Source organism: Argentina silus, assembly GCF_951799395.1.
Source record: "Argentina silus genome assembly, chromosome: 4".
Classification (NCBI taxonomy): domain Eukaryota; kingdom Metazoa; phylum Chordata; class Actinopteri; order Argentiniformes; family Argentinidae; genus Argentina; species Argentina silus.
The window spans coordinates 7,622,501-7,635,515 of NC_139658.1; the positions used below are offsets into that span (position 1 = coordinate 7,622,501).

Below are 13,015 nucleotides of genomic sequence, written 5' to 3' on the forward strand. Positions count from 1 at the left end.
ACCTTGTGCTGGTCCTCCAGGCCGGGGGAACTGGGAGATGAGGGGGAGGGGGCCGAGGCCGGGACAGACGCTGCTCACGCTGCCTGAGGGGGAGGGGGTGGGGGACTGGGTGGGGGAGGCCAGGGGGCTGCTCATCTGGGTACTAGACTAGAGACACACACACAGAGAAGAGAGACACAGGATGAGGCATAGAGAGGATCACACACACACACACACACACAAAACATCATTACAGAACGGCATCACTTGACTCAGGCACTGTCTCCTTGGGGGACTGAGTTCTCCAGGGTTAGGCTTAGGGCTTAGGGGTTAGAGGGTAGTGTAAGGGTTAGGGTTAGGGGGTAGAGGGTAGAGGGTAGTGTAAGGTACCTGTGGACTGTTGTCAGGTTTGTAGAGCTCTCCAGGGTTAGGCTTAGGGGTTAAGGTGAGGGTAGTGTAAGGGTTAGGGTTAGGGTTAGGGCTTAGGGGTTAAGGTGAGGGTAGTGTAAGGGTTAGTGTTAGGGTTAGGGCTTAGGGGTTAAGGTGAGGGTAGTGTAAGGGTTAGGGTTAGGGGTTAGGGGTTAGTGTTAGGGGTTAGGGGTTAGTGTTAGGGGTTAGGGGTTAGAGGTTAGGGGGTAGAGGGTAGTGTAAGGGTTAGGGGTTAGGGGGTAGAGGGTAGTGTAAGGGTTAGGGGTTAGGGGTTAGGGGTTAGGGGGTAGAGGGTAGTGTAAGGGTTAGGGGTTAGGGGGTAGAGGGTAGAGTAAGGTACCTGTGGACCGTTGTCAGGCTTGTAGAGCTCTCCTGGCTTGCTGGGCCTCTGCTCCAGACTGTAGTACTTGCAGGGGTGGTTCCATTGGACCAGCGGAGGGTTCTGAGTAGGCTGGGGCCCGTTGGGGACACTCAGCTGCATGACCATGACCCCTGGGCCTGGGGGTGGCACTCCTGATGGAGGACACACACACACACACACACACACACACACACACATACACAGCCAAGTTAAATGATGTCACTATATGCGGCGTTTCTAAGGACACAGGGTTACAGAGGACAGCAGGTGAACTCTCACCTGAATATTGCTGCTGCATCTGTTGAGGGTTGCAGGGGGAGGGGGACTGGGTCATCTGGTACTGGTCAGAAGTGGGGGCCTGCAGGTACCCTACCGACGGACTGGAACACACACACACAGGCACGCACACGCACACGCACACGCACACACAGGCACAGGCACGCACACACAGGCACACACACACACAGGCATGCACAAACACAAACACACACACACACACACAGTTTGTAAGTACTTGGCAGTCCCCCACCGACAGTAGGCCTATCGCATCTCGACAGGCCGCGCTCCGCTGAGCTTCAATTACAATGCTAATATTTTGTTCAACAGGCGTGCCGGGAGAAACACGAGACCGGTCGGGGGAAGCGGGTACGGGAGATAAAAATGTAAAAGACGTTATCGTCGATTCCGCTCTTGTGTGAGGATCCCCGGCGCCTCCCCGGTTTGCCCGAGGAGTCGGGCAATTACAGCGTGCTGGGGCGTTCAGCGCGTCAGCGGGGCGGGTGTGTTCCGATAGTGGAGGCGACGCGGTTCCTCACCCTGCCTGCCGCCTCGGAGGGACTCCGGCCCGTTAACCCGACTGGTGGCTGAATGAGGCTGCTTCATTAGCGGTGAGGCTAGTCCGTCACCGCTGGCTCTGCAGCTTCAATTCAGTAGGAGGGACGTCATCTACATGTGTTCTGGGCATTTCCGTGGTTCTTACCTCAGCGTCTGGCTGGTGGATCAGCGGCAGCCTCCCATGTACAGTGTCATGTACTCTAAAGACTTTCTGAGTGCCCTGAGGGTCTACCTCTTGGAGGTCTACCTCCTGGGGGTCTACCTCCTGGGGGTTTAGCCCCTAGTGGTCTACCTCCTGGGGGTCTACCTCCTAGGGGTTTAGCCCCTAGTGGTCTACCTCCTGGGGTTCTAGCCCCTAGTTGTCTACCTCCTGGGGGCCTACCTCCTGGGGATCTATTCCTGGGGGCCTACCTCCTGGGGATCTATTCCTGGGGGCCTACCTCCTGGGGATCTATTCCTGGGGGCCTACCTCCTGGGGATCTATTCCTGGGAGTCTATTCCTGGGAGTCTATTCCTGGGGGTCTACTCCTGGCACTATTGGTTGGTGGTGGCCGTGCACATTTTCAATGGAAAATCTCCACTGAAGATGCTTTTGAGTCTAGGATGAGGCTTAATCTGTGTGTGTGTGTGTGTGTGTGTGTGTGGGGCGGGGGGGTAGGGGGTCTACGGTACCTTGTGCTGTTCTGCTGGGCAGGGGTGAGGACGCTGTAGTAGACGGGCATCCCCCCGCCTGGCATGGGCCCCTGGACAGACTGGCACTGGCTGACTGGTACCATGACGGGCTGCTGGTACTGCTGCTGCTGTACCACCTGCTGTGACTCATTAGCCACTGGCACCTGGGCAGGGAGGGAGAGGGAGAGGGAGAGAGAGAAAGAGAGAGAGAGAGAGAGATCATCAAGTTCCTCATTCCATTTGGTGCACCTTTCTAGATTATTGTCGTGTTTTTCTGTACATGTCATTTTGTGTGTTTATATCAGAGTGGTACTCCTGTGACGGCAATCTCTTTTCATGACGTTTTCTAATCAACTTGACCTTGAACATCTTGTACATTCATTTGGCCGTGACTGAGGCACACAGCTGGATCAACACAACCAATGGTGAGGGACTTTTATTGACATTTGACTACCTTTGAGATCTGAAAAGCATCTTACAAACTTTGAATTTTGAATGTGATGTCCCTTTTAGTGTGTGTGTGTGTGTGTGTGTGTGTGTGTGTGTGTGTGTCCTACCTGATAAGAGGGCATCTGTGGATACTGGACCATCATGCCTTGCATCTGCCCGGCCATGCCAGCCCTCTGTGAGTTGATGAGGCCGGGGTTCTGAGGCTGCTGGACCCCCATCATCCCCTGGTAGGTGGGCTGCTGGCTGGGCATCATCGTCTGAAGACCTGCTGGCCAACACAGGCTGAAGTTACCACAAGCTGTCCAGAGGAAAGTGTGCGTGTGTGTGAGAGTGAGTATGTTTGTCTGTGTGTGTGTTTGTGACAGTGTGTGTGTGTGTGTGTGTGTGTGTGTGTGTGTGTGTGTGTCCAGAGCAAACCAGGTCTACCTGTTGCATCAGTCACACAACGTATGATTTCTAGCAAAACACAGTCAAGCGGTAGCTAATTAACACTGAATACAGAGCAGAATGACTCGAGATGTTTCGTTCGGCAAACTTGGTTAACCTTAGGTCCGAACTGTCCACCTATGCACCGTTAATGAACCATTAAACTCACTTCGCTTCCCGTCTCCGAAAACGCAGAGCGGCTCGAGTGATGTTTACGTTCTGTACTGTGTGACATACTGCCCGTTAAGAGCATTCCTCCGCTTCGTCAACACCAACAGACCAGTTACTGTGTCAACACAACCTGAAACATCAACACGGTGGCAGAGGGCTCTGGGCAGCGTGGAAAGTGGATGAAAGGTAAATCAAATGCTTCCAGGAATAAGAGGAGGCTATTTTAGTCACTTTAGTGTTGACTCAGTGGGATCAGCCTGCTGTTGGTACTTTGTCTCTTCAAGGCTAAAAGCCAAGGTCGGACTCTGTGACCGCTGTGTTCAGTGTGGCCACGCTTCTATTTCACAGCCCCTCTAACTCGTCTGGTGGCAAACTATAGCAAAACCACACCATCGGTACAGAAAGAAAGTAGCAAAAAAGTATCCGATTATCACTGTATTTCTTGTAAAAGGGGCTGTACTCGTATACTAAATAATGATAGTAAAGTCATTGCCAGTTGTGAAATAAAGTGTTACTTGTGTGACTCCACACCAACAGACAGACATGATGGGCCTGATGCAGGGGAGGCTGCTGGAGGTAGAAATTGGAGGACGGGCTCATTGTAATGCATGGAATGGAGTTAAGCCTGTCCTCTCGATTTCAACCTCCACCAGCCTTATTCCCTTGTCCTGTTGCTGGTGCTGGAGAGGGCTGTGTGTGTGTGTGTGTGTGTGTGTGTGTGTGTGTGTGTGTGTGTGTGTGTGTGTGTGTGTGTGTGTGTGTGTGTGTGTGTGTGTGTGTGTGTACTGCATTGTTCAGTGTTGTTCAGTGTGAAGAAGCCCTTTCTGAAGTGTTTTTCAGTCCTGTGAGTGTTGCTGTAGGTCACAAACCTCACTCTTCTGGGTCTATTTGTCTCTAACATACTGTACCTGTGTGTGTGTGTGTGTGTGTGTGTGTGTGTGTGTACTGACCCGCCTGCTGTGTGGGCTGAGGCATGGGCTGGGAGCGCTGGGCTGGGTAAGACACCTGGTGGGTCATGGGCCGGTACTGCTGACCCGCGCTGGGGTACTGCTGGCCCGACGTGGGGTACTGCTGCCCTGAGCTAGGGTACTGCCCAGGGGGGTAATACGACACCTGGATCTGTGGGGGGGGGGGGAGGGAGGGGTGGGAGGAGGGGGGGGGTGACAACACCAAGAGATGACAACACCAGCGCATTACAGACCGTCAATATTTGCTCTACCGCTTCATTGTCACAGTCAATACTGTTACGCTGTATACGCATAAATCCATATCCTCACCGTACAGAGAGGACACCGAGAGGTGCACAACGAGATACAGGGGAGGGGAAAGAGGATTTCAGAATGCATATTTGAGATAGACTAATGATCAAACACAACGTACATCTGATTCAGGGGAGGCTGGGCTCATTGTAATGCATGGGATGAGATACGGTATCAAACACGTGTTTCCGTTCCATGCATTACAATGAGCCGGTCCTCAGGCTTCTCCCTCCACTGATCTGACTGGTACATGTTGGGGTGGTTTCTCTCCAGCCGATACAGGGCCGTCTTTATGAGTTCATCCACCATGTACAGCAGCTAGCGATGACAGAGAGACAGACAGGGCTCTGAGTCACCTACCCCTGACACGCCTGACCTGCAAAACTATGTTGGATTTCGGAATCGGTTAAAATGTACTTAGGGTTAAAGGGTTTGCTTAGGGTTAAGGGTGGGATCTAAACCCTAACCCTAACCCTTACCTAACACCTCAATCCTATTTTAAAATCTCATATTATTATATATTATAATATTATTATATATAAAATCTCAACTTCAATGTGGTCACGTCAGAGTTAGCTTTTAACCAGAGTTTAGCTTTTTTTGATAATAACTTACAAATGCATGGCAACAGCTCAACCATCCCCCCCTCTGTTGAAAAAAACAAAAAAAATCCCCCAGGGAGTAAGGTCACTTCCATGAAGTTTACTTCATTCTAGAGAACATAAATGAATGTTTAATGGATTCTAGGCACTCATTCCTGGCACCGCCTCTGCAGAGAAGAGGTGTGACAGGCAGAGAGGAGAGGAGAGGAGAGGAGAGGAGAGGAGAGGAGAGCAGACTTCACAGCCTCTCCCGGTGGTGCACAACACGTCTCGGAGCAGAGCGGCATAACACAATGAGTGGGAGAGACTCCCACGGCGACAACCCTGCTGCTATTTCACACCACTCACACCACGGTGGCATGTTTCACACTTTACAAGTTTTAGTTTGACTAAGAAGGTTTTTTTGGGGCCCCAAACTGTTGAACTTTTTTCCTTTTTTTGTAACTCGTCTGTAACTCGAGACACTCATTCATTCAGGACGTTGTTGAAGAGCATTTAACTGTAGTAAATAAACATGTACTGTAGGAGACTCAGTGAATCCCTGTGTTGAACGGGAAGGGTCGCACTTATTAACTCAACGCTCCAGATCTCACGAGATGAGGTGTTAAGAAAACCATCCTGAGCGTTGCCACCCGCCTGAGTAGGAGTGTTGAGGAGTAGGGTGACCAGGGCGGGGAGGGGGGCTGTAAAATCATCATCATCGTCATCACAACCATCATCCTTGTATGCGGAGGGTTTGCGTACCTGTTGCGGGGGTGGAGGCTGCATGTACCCCTGTGGCGGGGGAGGGGGCTGGAGGACGGGCTGTGAGGGGGGAGGCGGAGGGGGAGGAGGGTGGGGGTGCCCAGAGGTAGTCTGATAGGCGGACGGAGGGGGCATGGGCTGGCCCCCCGTGGTCATGATGTAGCCTGTCTGGGGTTGGGGGTGTTGGGACATCACGGTGGGGGCAGGCTGGTACATGGTGGGGGGCTCGGGGGCTTCACTGGAGCCCTGGCGACTCAGAGTCATCTGGCCAAACTGGGGGGCCAGCTCTTCACCCTGGGGGAGACGAGAGAGGTTAACAATGGAACCATACAATACAATACATTTCAACCTGATTTGTCCATCTGTTAATACCTATATACCTAGGAATATCTATTTTTCTCTGCTCTCAAACTAATGGATGTGGTACTGTATGTGTGTTACTATATGTGACAGTTGAGGCTGGTGGAGGTAGAAATCGGAGGACGGGCTCATTCTAATGCATGGAACAGAATGAGGAATGGTATCAAACATGCGATTCCACCTCCACCAGCTACCACTGGTACAGTATGTGGGCTAAGCTGCTGCTGCTTAACCCTGAGAAGACTGCCCCCTAGATTGCCTCGCGTGAAAAAGACTTTAGTTTCAGGCACTCCCCAAATAACACATTTTCGACTCTCCCTATCAAAAGTGATGAAACGTGTCCAAAAGCGACACGTTGTGCTTCTGTGGCTTAACAACGCACGTACTGTAAGAGATCACGCTGAACGTATTTGAGCCCCTAAACCAACGTCTTCCTGCCATTAACATTCCTCATGGTTCTGGTCTGGTGTCGGGCGGAGCTGACACAGAGGGTTAGTAGGACGGTGGCAGGGCAGGAAGGATACGTCAGGGAGGAGTTGTTATTCTGTTGCTACTTAGTCATACTAGGGGAGGGGAGGAGAGGGGAGGAGAGGGAGGGGAGGGAGGGGAGGGGAGGAGAGGGAGGGGAGGAGGGGAGGGGAGGGAGGAGAGGGAGGGGAGGGAGAGGAGGGGAGGAGAGGAGAGGGAGGGGAGGAGGGGAGGGAGGGGAGGAGAGGGAGGGAGGGGAGGGACAGCGCCGTGCAGTAGGGTGCTGCTGGTTACGGGTACAATATGACTGAGTGAGAGAGCGAGAGAGGAAGTACAAGGTTTTTAAAGTGACAGTACCATGGTGTACTGCTGCCTGCTCATAGGACTGACTGACTGAGGAGAGGGTGAGAGAGGAGGTATGACAGTAGTACCATGGTGTACTGCTGGGGAGGAGAGAGAGAGAGAGAGAGAGGAGGTATGAGGTAGGAGGTATGAGGTAGGAGGTAGGAGGTATGACAGTAGTACCATGGTGTACTGCTGGGGAGGAGAGACGGGCAGGAGGACCTGGGGACAGGAGGGGCTGGAGTACGACACAGGCTGGGAGGGCTGCATGGACGCCACCGACTGAGAGGGGGAGAGAGAAGGGGGCGGGAGAGAAGAGGATGCAGTCAGGGGTTAGAACACAGAGAGAGGTTACTGAGGGGGGGGGGGGGGGGGGGGGGGGGCGTGGTGGAAAGGAACTATTTAGTTTCAATTGTTTTTTAACTGAAACTGTACTTGAAGCTAATCAAATGTCAAAATCAAAACCAAGTCAAGGGCTGTAGCATCATCAGCCATCTCTCTCTCTCTCTGTTCCGGGGCCAGGCCAGGTGACCTCACCTGGGCCATCATGTGGTTACTCATGGGGTGTTGTTGGGGGGTGGGCAGCAGGGCGGTCTGGGGGGGCACCTGGGGTTGCTGCTGGGGGGGGCAGGGCAGCAGGCTGCGGCAAGGCTGGGGGGCCGGGGCCTGGGGGCACAGGTCTGGACTCACCAGGGGGAGACCTGGAACACACAGAGATCAAGAGGTCAAGTACAGGTCACTGCTACTGTTACTCTCACCATGTCTATACCAGGGGAGGCCGGTGGAGGTAGAAATCAGAGGACGGGCTCATTGTAATGCATTCCTCTTTCCACCGTCCTCCAATTTCTACCTCCACCGGCCTCTGTAGAGGGTTTACACTGGTCTAGTATGGTAGCCTTAACTATCTAGTGCTAAGAGTCAGGGTAAGCTATGTAAACACATTGTGGTCTGATCTGATATTTGTTTTGGCAAAATGTGTGTCATCTTGATTTACAGGGGCAGTGTGTCTCTGAGCCCACTAGAGGGCACTGGTCCTGTTCTGAGCTACAGGTTGCTACACAATTCTCTCTCTCTCCCCCTCTCCCTCCCTGTCTCTCACCGGTGCGAGAGCCCCGACAGCTGCCTTGCGAGCCCTTGTTGCTGCCCAGGCTGTCCCCGCGGGTGAGGATGGAGATGCCGGAGAAGCTGCTGGCCTTGGTGACGGGCGGCCGCAGGGTGCGGTTGGAGCTGTCTGAGTCCGTGCTGCTCCAGGGGCGGGGCTCCAGGCACTTCATGTCGCTGTCCGTGCTGCTCTGGCGGCTGCTGGACGCGCGGCTGGAGCTGTCCCTGTTCCCCCTGCGGAGAGGAGGGGAGGGAGGGAGGGAGGGAGGGAGGGAGGGAGGGGGGTGGGGAGGAGGAGGGGGAGGAGGGTAGAGGTGGAAATGTATAGATGGGGCAGTGTTGACAGGTGGAGGAGGGGGGAGGGGGGGGGAGGGAGGAGAGGAAACAGGTGATGAGGAAAGGTAGAAGTGGAAGAGGGGGGGGGGGAGAGGAACACAGGAAGAGGAAAGGTAGAAGTGGAGGAGGAGGGTGGGACAGATAGAGAGGTGGAAGACGGGGGGGGAGAGGAAACAGGTGAGGTGGTGACGGGGAAAGGTAGAAGTGGAGGGGGAGGTGGAGGGGGAGGAGAGTGGGACAGGTGGAGGGGAAAGAGGGAACAAGGACACAGGGGCACAGAGTGGTCAGCAAGAGGCCACAGCACCAGGGAGAGACAGGCCAGGAGATACGGGGTGTTCCACACACAAATGCAGATGTTGGCTGGTTGGTCAAAATCATAAAGTCAGGCAACAAACCACACAGTTACCCCAACACGCACGCACGCACGCACGCACGCACGCACGCACGCACGCACGCACGCACGCACGCACGCACGCACAATGAAACACACATGCAGATAGAACTGATGCTCCATTTAATCAACACCAATGTGGGAAGGTACAGTATGTTAGAGACAAATAGACCCAGAAGAGTGAGGTTTGTGACCTACAGCAACACTCTGGAAACAACACAGGACTGAAAAACACTTCAGAAAGGGCTTCTTCACACTGAACAACACAGATACTGCAGTGCGCGCACGCATGCACGCACGCACACACACACACACACACCTACTGTACAAATACATACTGTACGTACTAAGACAGTATTGACATAAAGGACATAAACCACTGTATCAACACTATGGCTTCATTGTGTAATCAATGTTCTTAAATACACACTTGTTGCCTGTTTAAACTATGTTGTTGAATACACACTGCTTTTCTGTTCAATCCATGTTGTTAAATACACCCTTGTAGCCTGTTTAAACTATTTTGTTGAATACACACGTGTAACCTCTTTAAACTACTTTGTTAAACACACACTTGTAGCCTGTTTAAACTAAGTTGCTGAATACACACTTGTTGCCTGCTTCGTGCGGTGCCGTCACCGTGGGTGAGGGCAGCTGCCAAGTAAACCAGTGATCATACTGTACGAATTACCAGCCTTCTTAGAATCCCTCAAGCTTTGGCTCGGGTTCAACACCGTTCCCTCCCACAGGCGCACAGCAGTCCTAAATATCCTGCTGGCTTTTGATTTCAGTTGTTCTGTTTTACGGTTGGGTTTCTAATGTCATCAGAGATGCAGTGTAGTGTGGCTCGCTGGCACTTGGAACAAAAAGTGTGGCACATGCATAATGGAAGAATAATTTGAGGACAACTTTTTGGTTTTTTCCAGCAGGGTTGCATATTCAGAAGTACTGTAGACCGTAGAACTGCTGACAAAACGCTTACTTTGTTTAAAACTGACAATGCAAAAATATAGCACAACTAAGGTCAGTTGCAGACATATCATAAACAAATCCACTGAAGCATCTCCTCCTTTCTCCTGTTTTAATTTGATGACTCATGTAAAACACCCATGCAGATGTAAGACTGTATATGTCCCTTGTGGCTTATTAAGAATAATATTAATAATAATACATTTTATTGGAGGACAGTAACCATGGGCTACTTTAACATGGGCAGCTTTACAAAATGGCCGAGTGAGCTTTAACAGTTAGTTAGTTCCAGATAGTGTGAGAACAGGCAGGAGAACAGGAGAATAGGAGAATAGGAGAATAGGAGGAGAGCTCTGACAGAGAAGGATGGAAATGAAGTGAAAACAAGGAGGGGGGGGAATCTCTCATCGCTCCTTAGATAAGAATGGAAAAGTCAAGCCTGAAATGGAGAGCTCTAGAGCAGTGTTTGAAGGTGGCAGTGGTTAATCCATATTTCAGAGAAGCAGTAATTAATGGACGGTCTATTTAAAGCCCTGCTCGGCTCTGCGCTCAGCTCAGCTCCGCAGCCATCCTCACTGCCACAGTCTATTTTAAGGAAGGGCGGGTGCTCAGTCTCTCTGCAGACAAAGATGAGAGGAGAGGAGGAGGGGAGAGGAGGGGAGGGGAGGGGAGGGGAGGGGAGGGGAGGAGGGATCCTGCGTTTTATCACCTGACATTCTCCTCCCGTCTCCTCCATACAAAGACACGTTAGGCTGCTATCTCGCTGTCCACCACAGGGGGCGCCATTCTGTTAATGATGTGTTTCTTTGGATCATTATCGTCATTATCATCAGTACTGATGATCACTGAACTTAAATCGTGTTGGTGATATTTGCATTGACGCAAAGAAACTGAGCTGAAAATAATAAATGCTTTTATGGACAAGTGTCTTTAAATATTATGAAATCATAATAATTATTAGTATTACTAAGGTACAATGGACATAAGGTCTTAAATCTGCATGGGTGTTTTACGTGAGTCATCAAATAGAGACTTGTCTGAATTAGGAGTCAAAAGATATGACGTTTCAGTGGATTTATGTTGAGGCAGGTGGCACTGAACAGCAGAACTTTACACCGTCACAAAACACACCGCAAACATTAATAGATAAGTATGATTCTGAATATCTCCGGTAGGAATGCAAATTGTACTTTATGCACAACAATGACAAACATTTAAAAAAATGATATAAAAAAAAAAAAAGGAAAAGAATAATAATTATAATTAAATAAATCAATAAAAAAGTGGTGCTGAACCCAGAGTGGAAAAGGTGACATCACTTAGAATGGAATGTGATGATGCACTTGGTACGTTAGTAGACCTATTCCCTAGGGACAGAACACGCACTAAACCTGTATTACCTGTCCTGACCCATGTTAGGACAACCTTCTGTTGACATGTCTTAAGGTGAGCTGGCTACAGGCTGTTTGACGTGTTGTGACTGTCTTCTATAATACAATTCTCCAGAATGTAAAACAACCTTGAGATCATCCTACGGGGTGGTGGGGTTAGAAAGCCCATCTCTGGGAATGAAAACAGGCTTGTTCACTAGGCTTGAGGCACAGGCGATGAGCACTGGCTGGACACCAGATAGGCTTGGCAGGCATTGGGACAACTGTGGAAACTTGGCTCATGAAACCATAACCTAGGTCAATAGAATATTAGTGTTACAGTGTCCAGTCCTGGTGTTACCACAACACACCTGGACCCAAGAAGACTACTGTTCAACATGTGACGTGGGTTACAGCACCAGAGACCAAATCAACAACAACAAAAACAACAACAACAACAACAACAACAGAAAGATAGTGGATGCAAATGTAGTATTATAAAGATGAAGCGATGATGAAGGGGGAGGGTGGAGTCAATCCCCCCTGGAAAATAAACAGGAAGCAGCCATGCATGGGCCAATGAGAGAGCCCCACGGTGCGTTAAAATTAGCCAACCAACGCCAAGCAGGAAACACAAATCACAGTCACCACTGGATGGGCATGGCAACACAGAGCACACCCAACCAACCAACCCAACCAACCCAACCCAACCAACCAACCCAACCCAACCCAACCCAACCCAGGCCAAGGCCAGTACCTAAAGATCTGCCTCCTCTTTTGAGAGCTATGAGAGGAATAGCCATCAGTGGAGAGTCTGTGGGGGTTAACATTGGGAGAGAAATGCTGGTGTTACTGGATTGTGGGGAGGGAGAGGAGGGCGAGGTGAGGTAGTTATCCCCAGAGAAATGCACACAGAGCAAAAAAAAAAAGAAACCAAAAAAACCGTCACAGTTCAAAAGGCCCACACTTTCTCTTAGTTTCCCCCCTCTCTCAGCAAAATGGGCTAACCCTTCACACCCAGGGGCTTGAAAAGGTGGATTTACAGCACTGTAGTATGCACAACTATTTCCAATACCTATTTCTGGAAGAAAGAAAAAAATCCTCTCACCTACTGTAATCTATATCTGAGCCATAAACATGTATTTACTCCATTCAATCTCAGCAAACCCCCCCCCCCCCCTCCCCCCAATCCTGGCCCTGATCAATTAACACATATATTGTCATTGGCATACTACAGGTAATCACAGCCAATGAGATGCTGGGAGGAGGGCTCCAAGAGGAGGAGGAGGAGGAGGAGGAGGAGGAGGAGGAGGAGGAGGAGGGGGGGGGGGGGGATCCCCACTTCCTTAACAAGTGCAGACATGAGGGTTTCCAACGTGAGGCAGTGGCTTACCTGTTGTCGTTGACGTATCCGTTCTGAGAGGACTGAAAAGGAAAAGACACCTGCGGATTACCAAGAGCTCCTCTACCCGTCTACCCGTGCAGAAGAGCTAACTGAACCCCGGTAAAACTGACAGTCTAATAGACGGATGAATGGCCTCACATTCACTTTCATATTCTACAGGTGTTAGTCACAGAGGGGGCTCAAGAAGGTCGGTTTGTGGTTCTTACGGTTACAATTATCAACGTTATCAATTGATAGCAGTTATGGACTCACTATGATACTGTCTAAAGTACCCTTTTTCTCTCTCCTTATGGAAGATACTCGTCCCCCACTCTTCTATATAATGCAATGTTAGTTGATAGAGAGG

At 50.8% G+C, this 13,015-nt stretch overlaps 1 protein-coding gene across 1 annotated transcript in view; it reads right to left on the bottom strand.

Annotated features, from left to right (window-relative positions):
• The window catches only part of r3hdm2 (R3H domain containing 2), a gene marked incomplete at both ends in the record, with an annotated part of 24,384 nt that overhangs the window by 3,123 nt on the left and 8,246 nt on the right, over positions 1 to 13,015 (bottom strand). The window contains 12 exons of the mRNA XM_083667658.1: positions 3 to 147; positions 749 to 921; positions 1,049 to 1,149; positions 2,276 to 2,439; positions 2,833 to 2,990; positions 4,273 to 4,441; positions 5,928 to 6,221; positions 7,281 to 7,379; positions 7,635 to 7,798; positions 8,197 to 8,432; positions 12,022 to 12,078; positions 12,658 to 12,737. Of these exons, the coding sequence (XP_083523784.1) occupies positions 3 to 147; positions 749 to 921; positions 1,049 to 1,149; positions 2,276 to 2,439; positions 2,833 to 2,990; positions 4,273 to 4,441; positions 5,928 to 6,221; positions 7,281 to 7,379; positions 7,635 to 7,798; positions 8,197 to 8,432; positions 12,022 to 12,078; positions 12,658 to 12,737 (1,840 nt within the window). The remainder of the gene's footprint in view (positions 1 to 2; positions 148 to 748; positions 922 to 1,048; positions 1,150 to 2,275; positions 2,440 to 2,832; positions 2,991 to 4,272; positions 4,442 to 5,927; positions 6,222 to 7,280; positions 7,380 to 7,634; positions 7,799 to 8,196; positions 8,433 to 12,021; positions 12,079 to 12,657; positions 12,738 to 13,015) is intronic.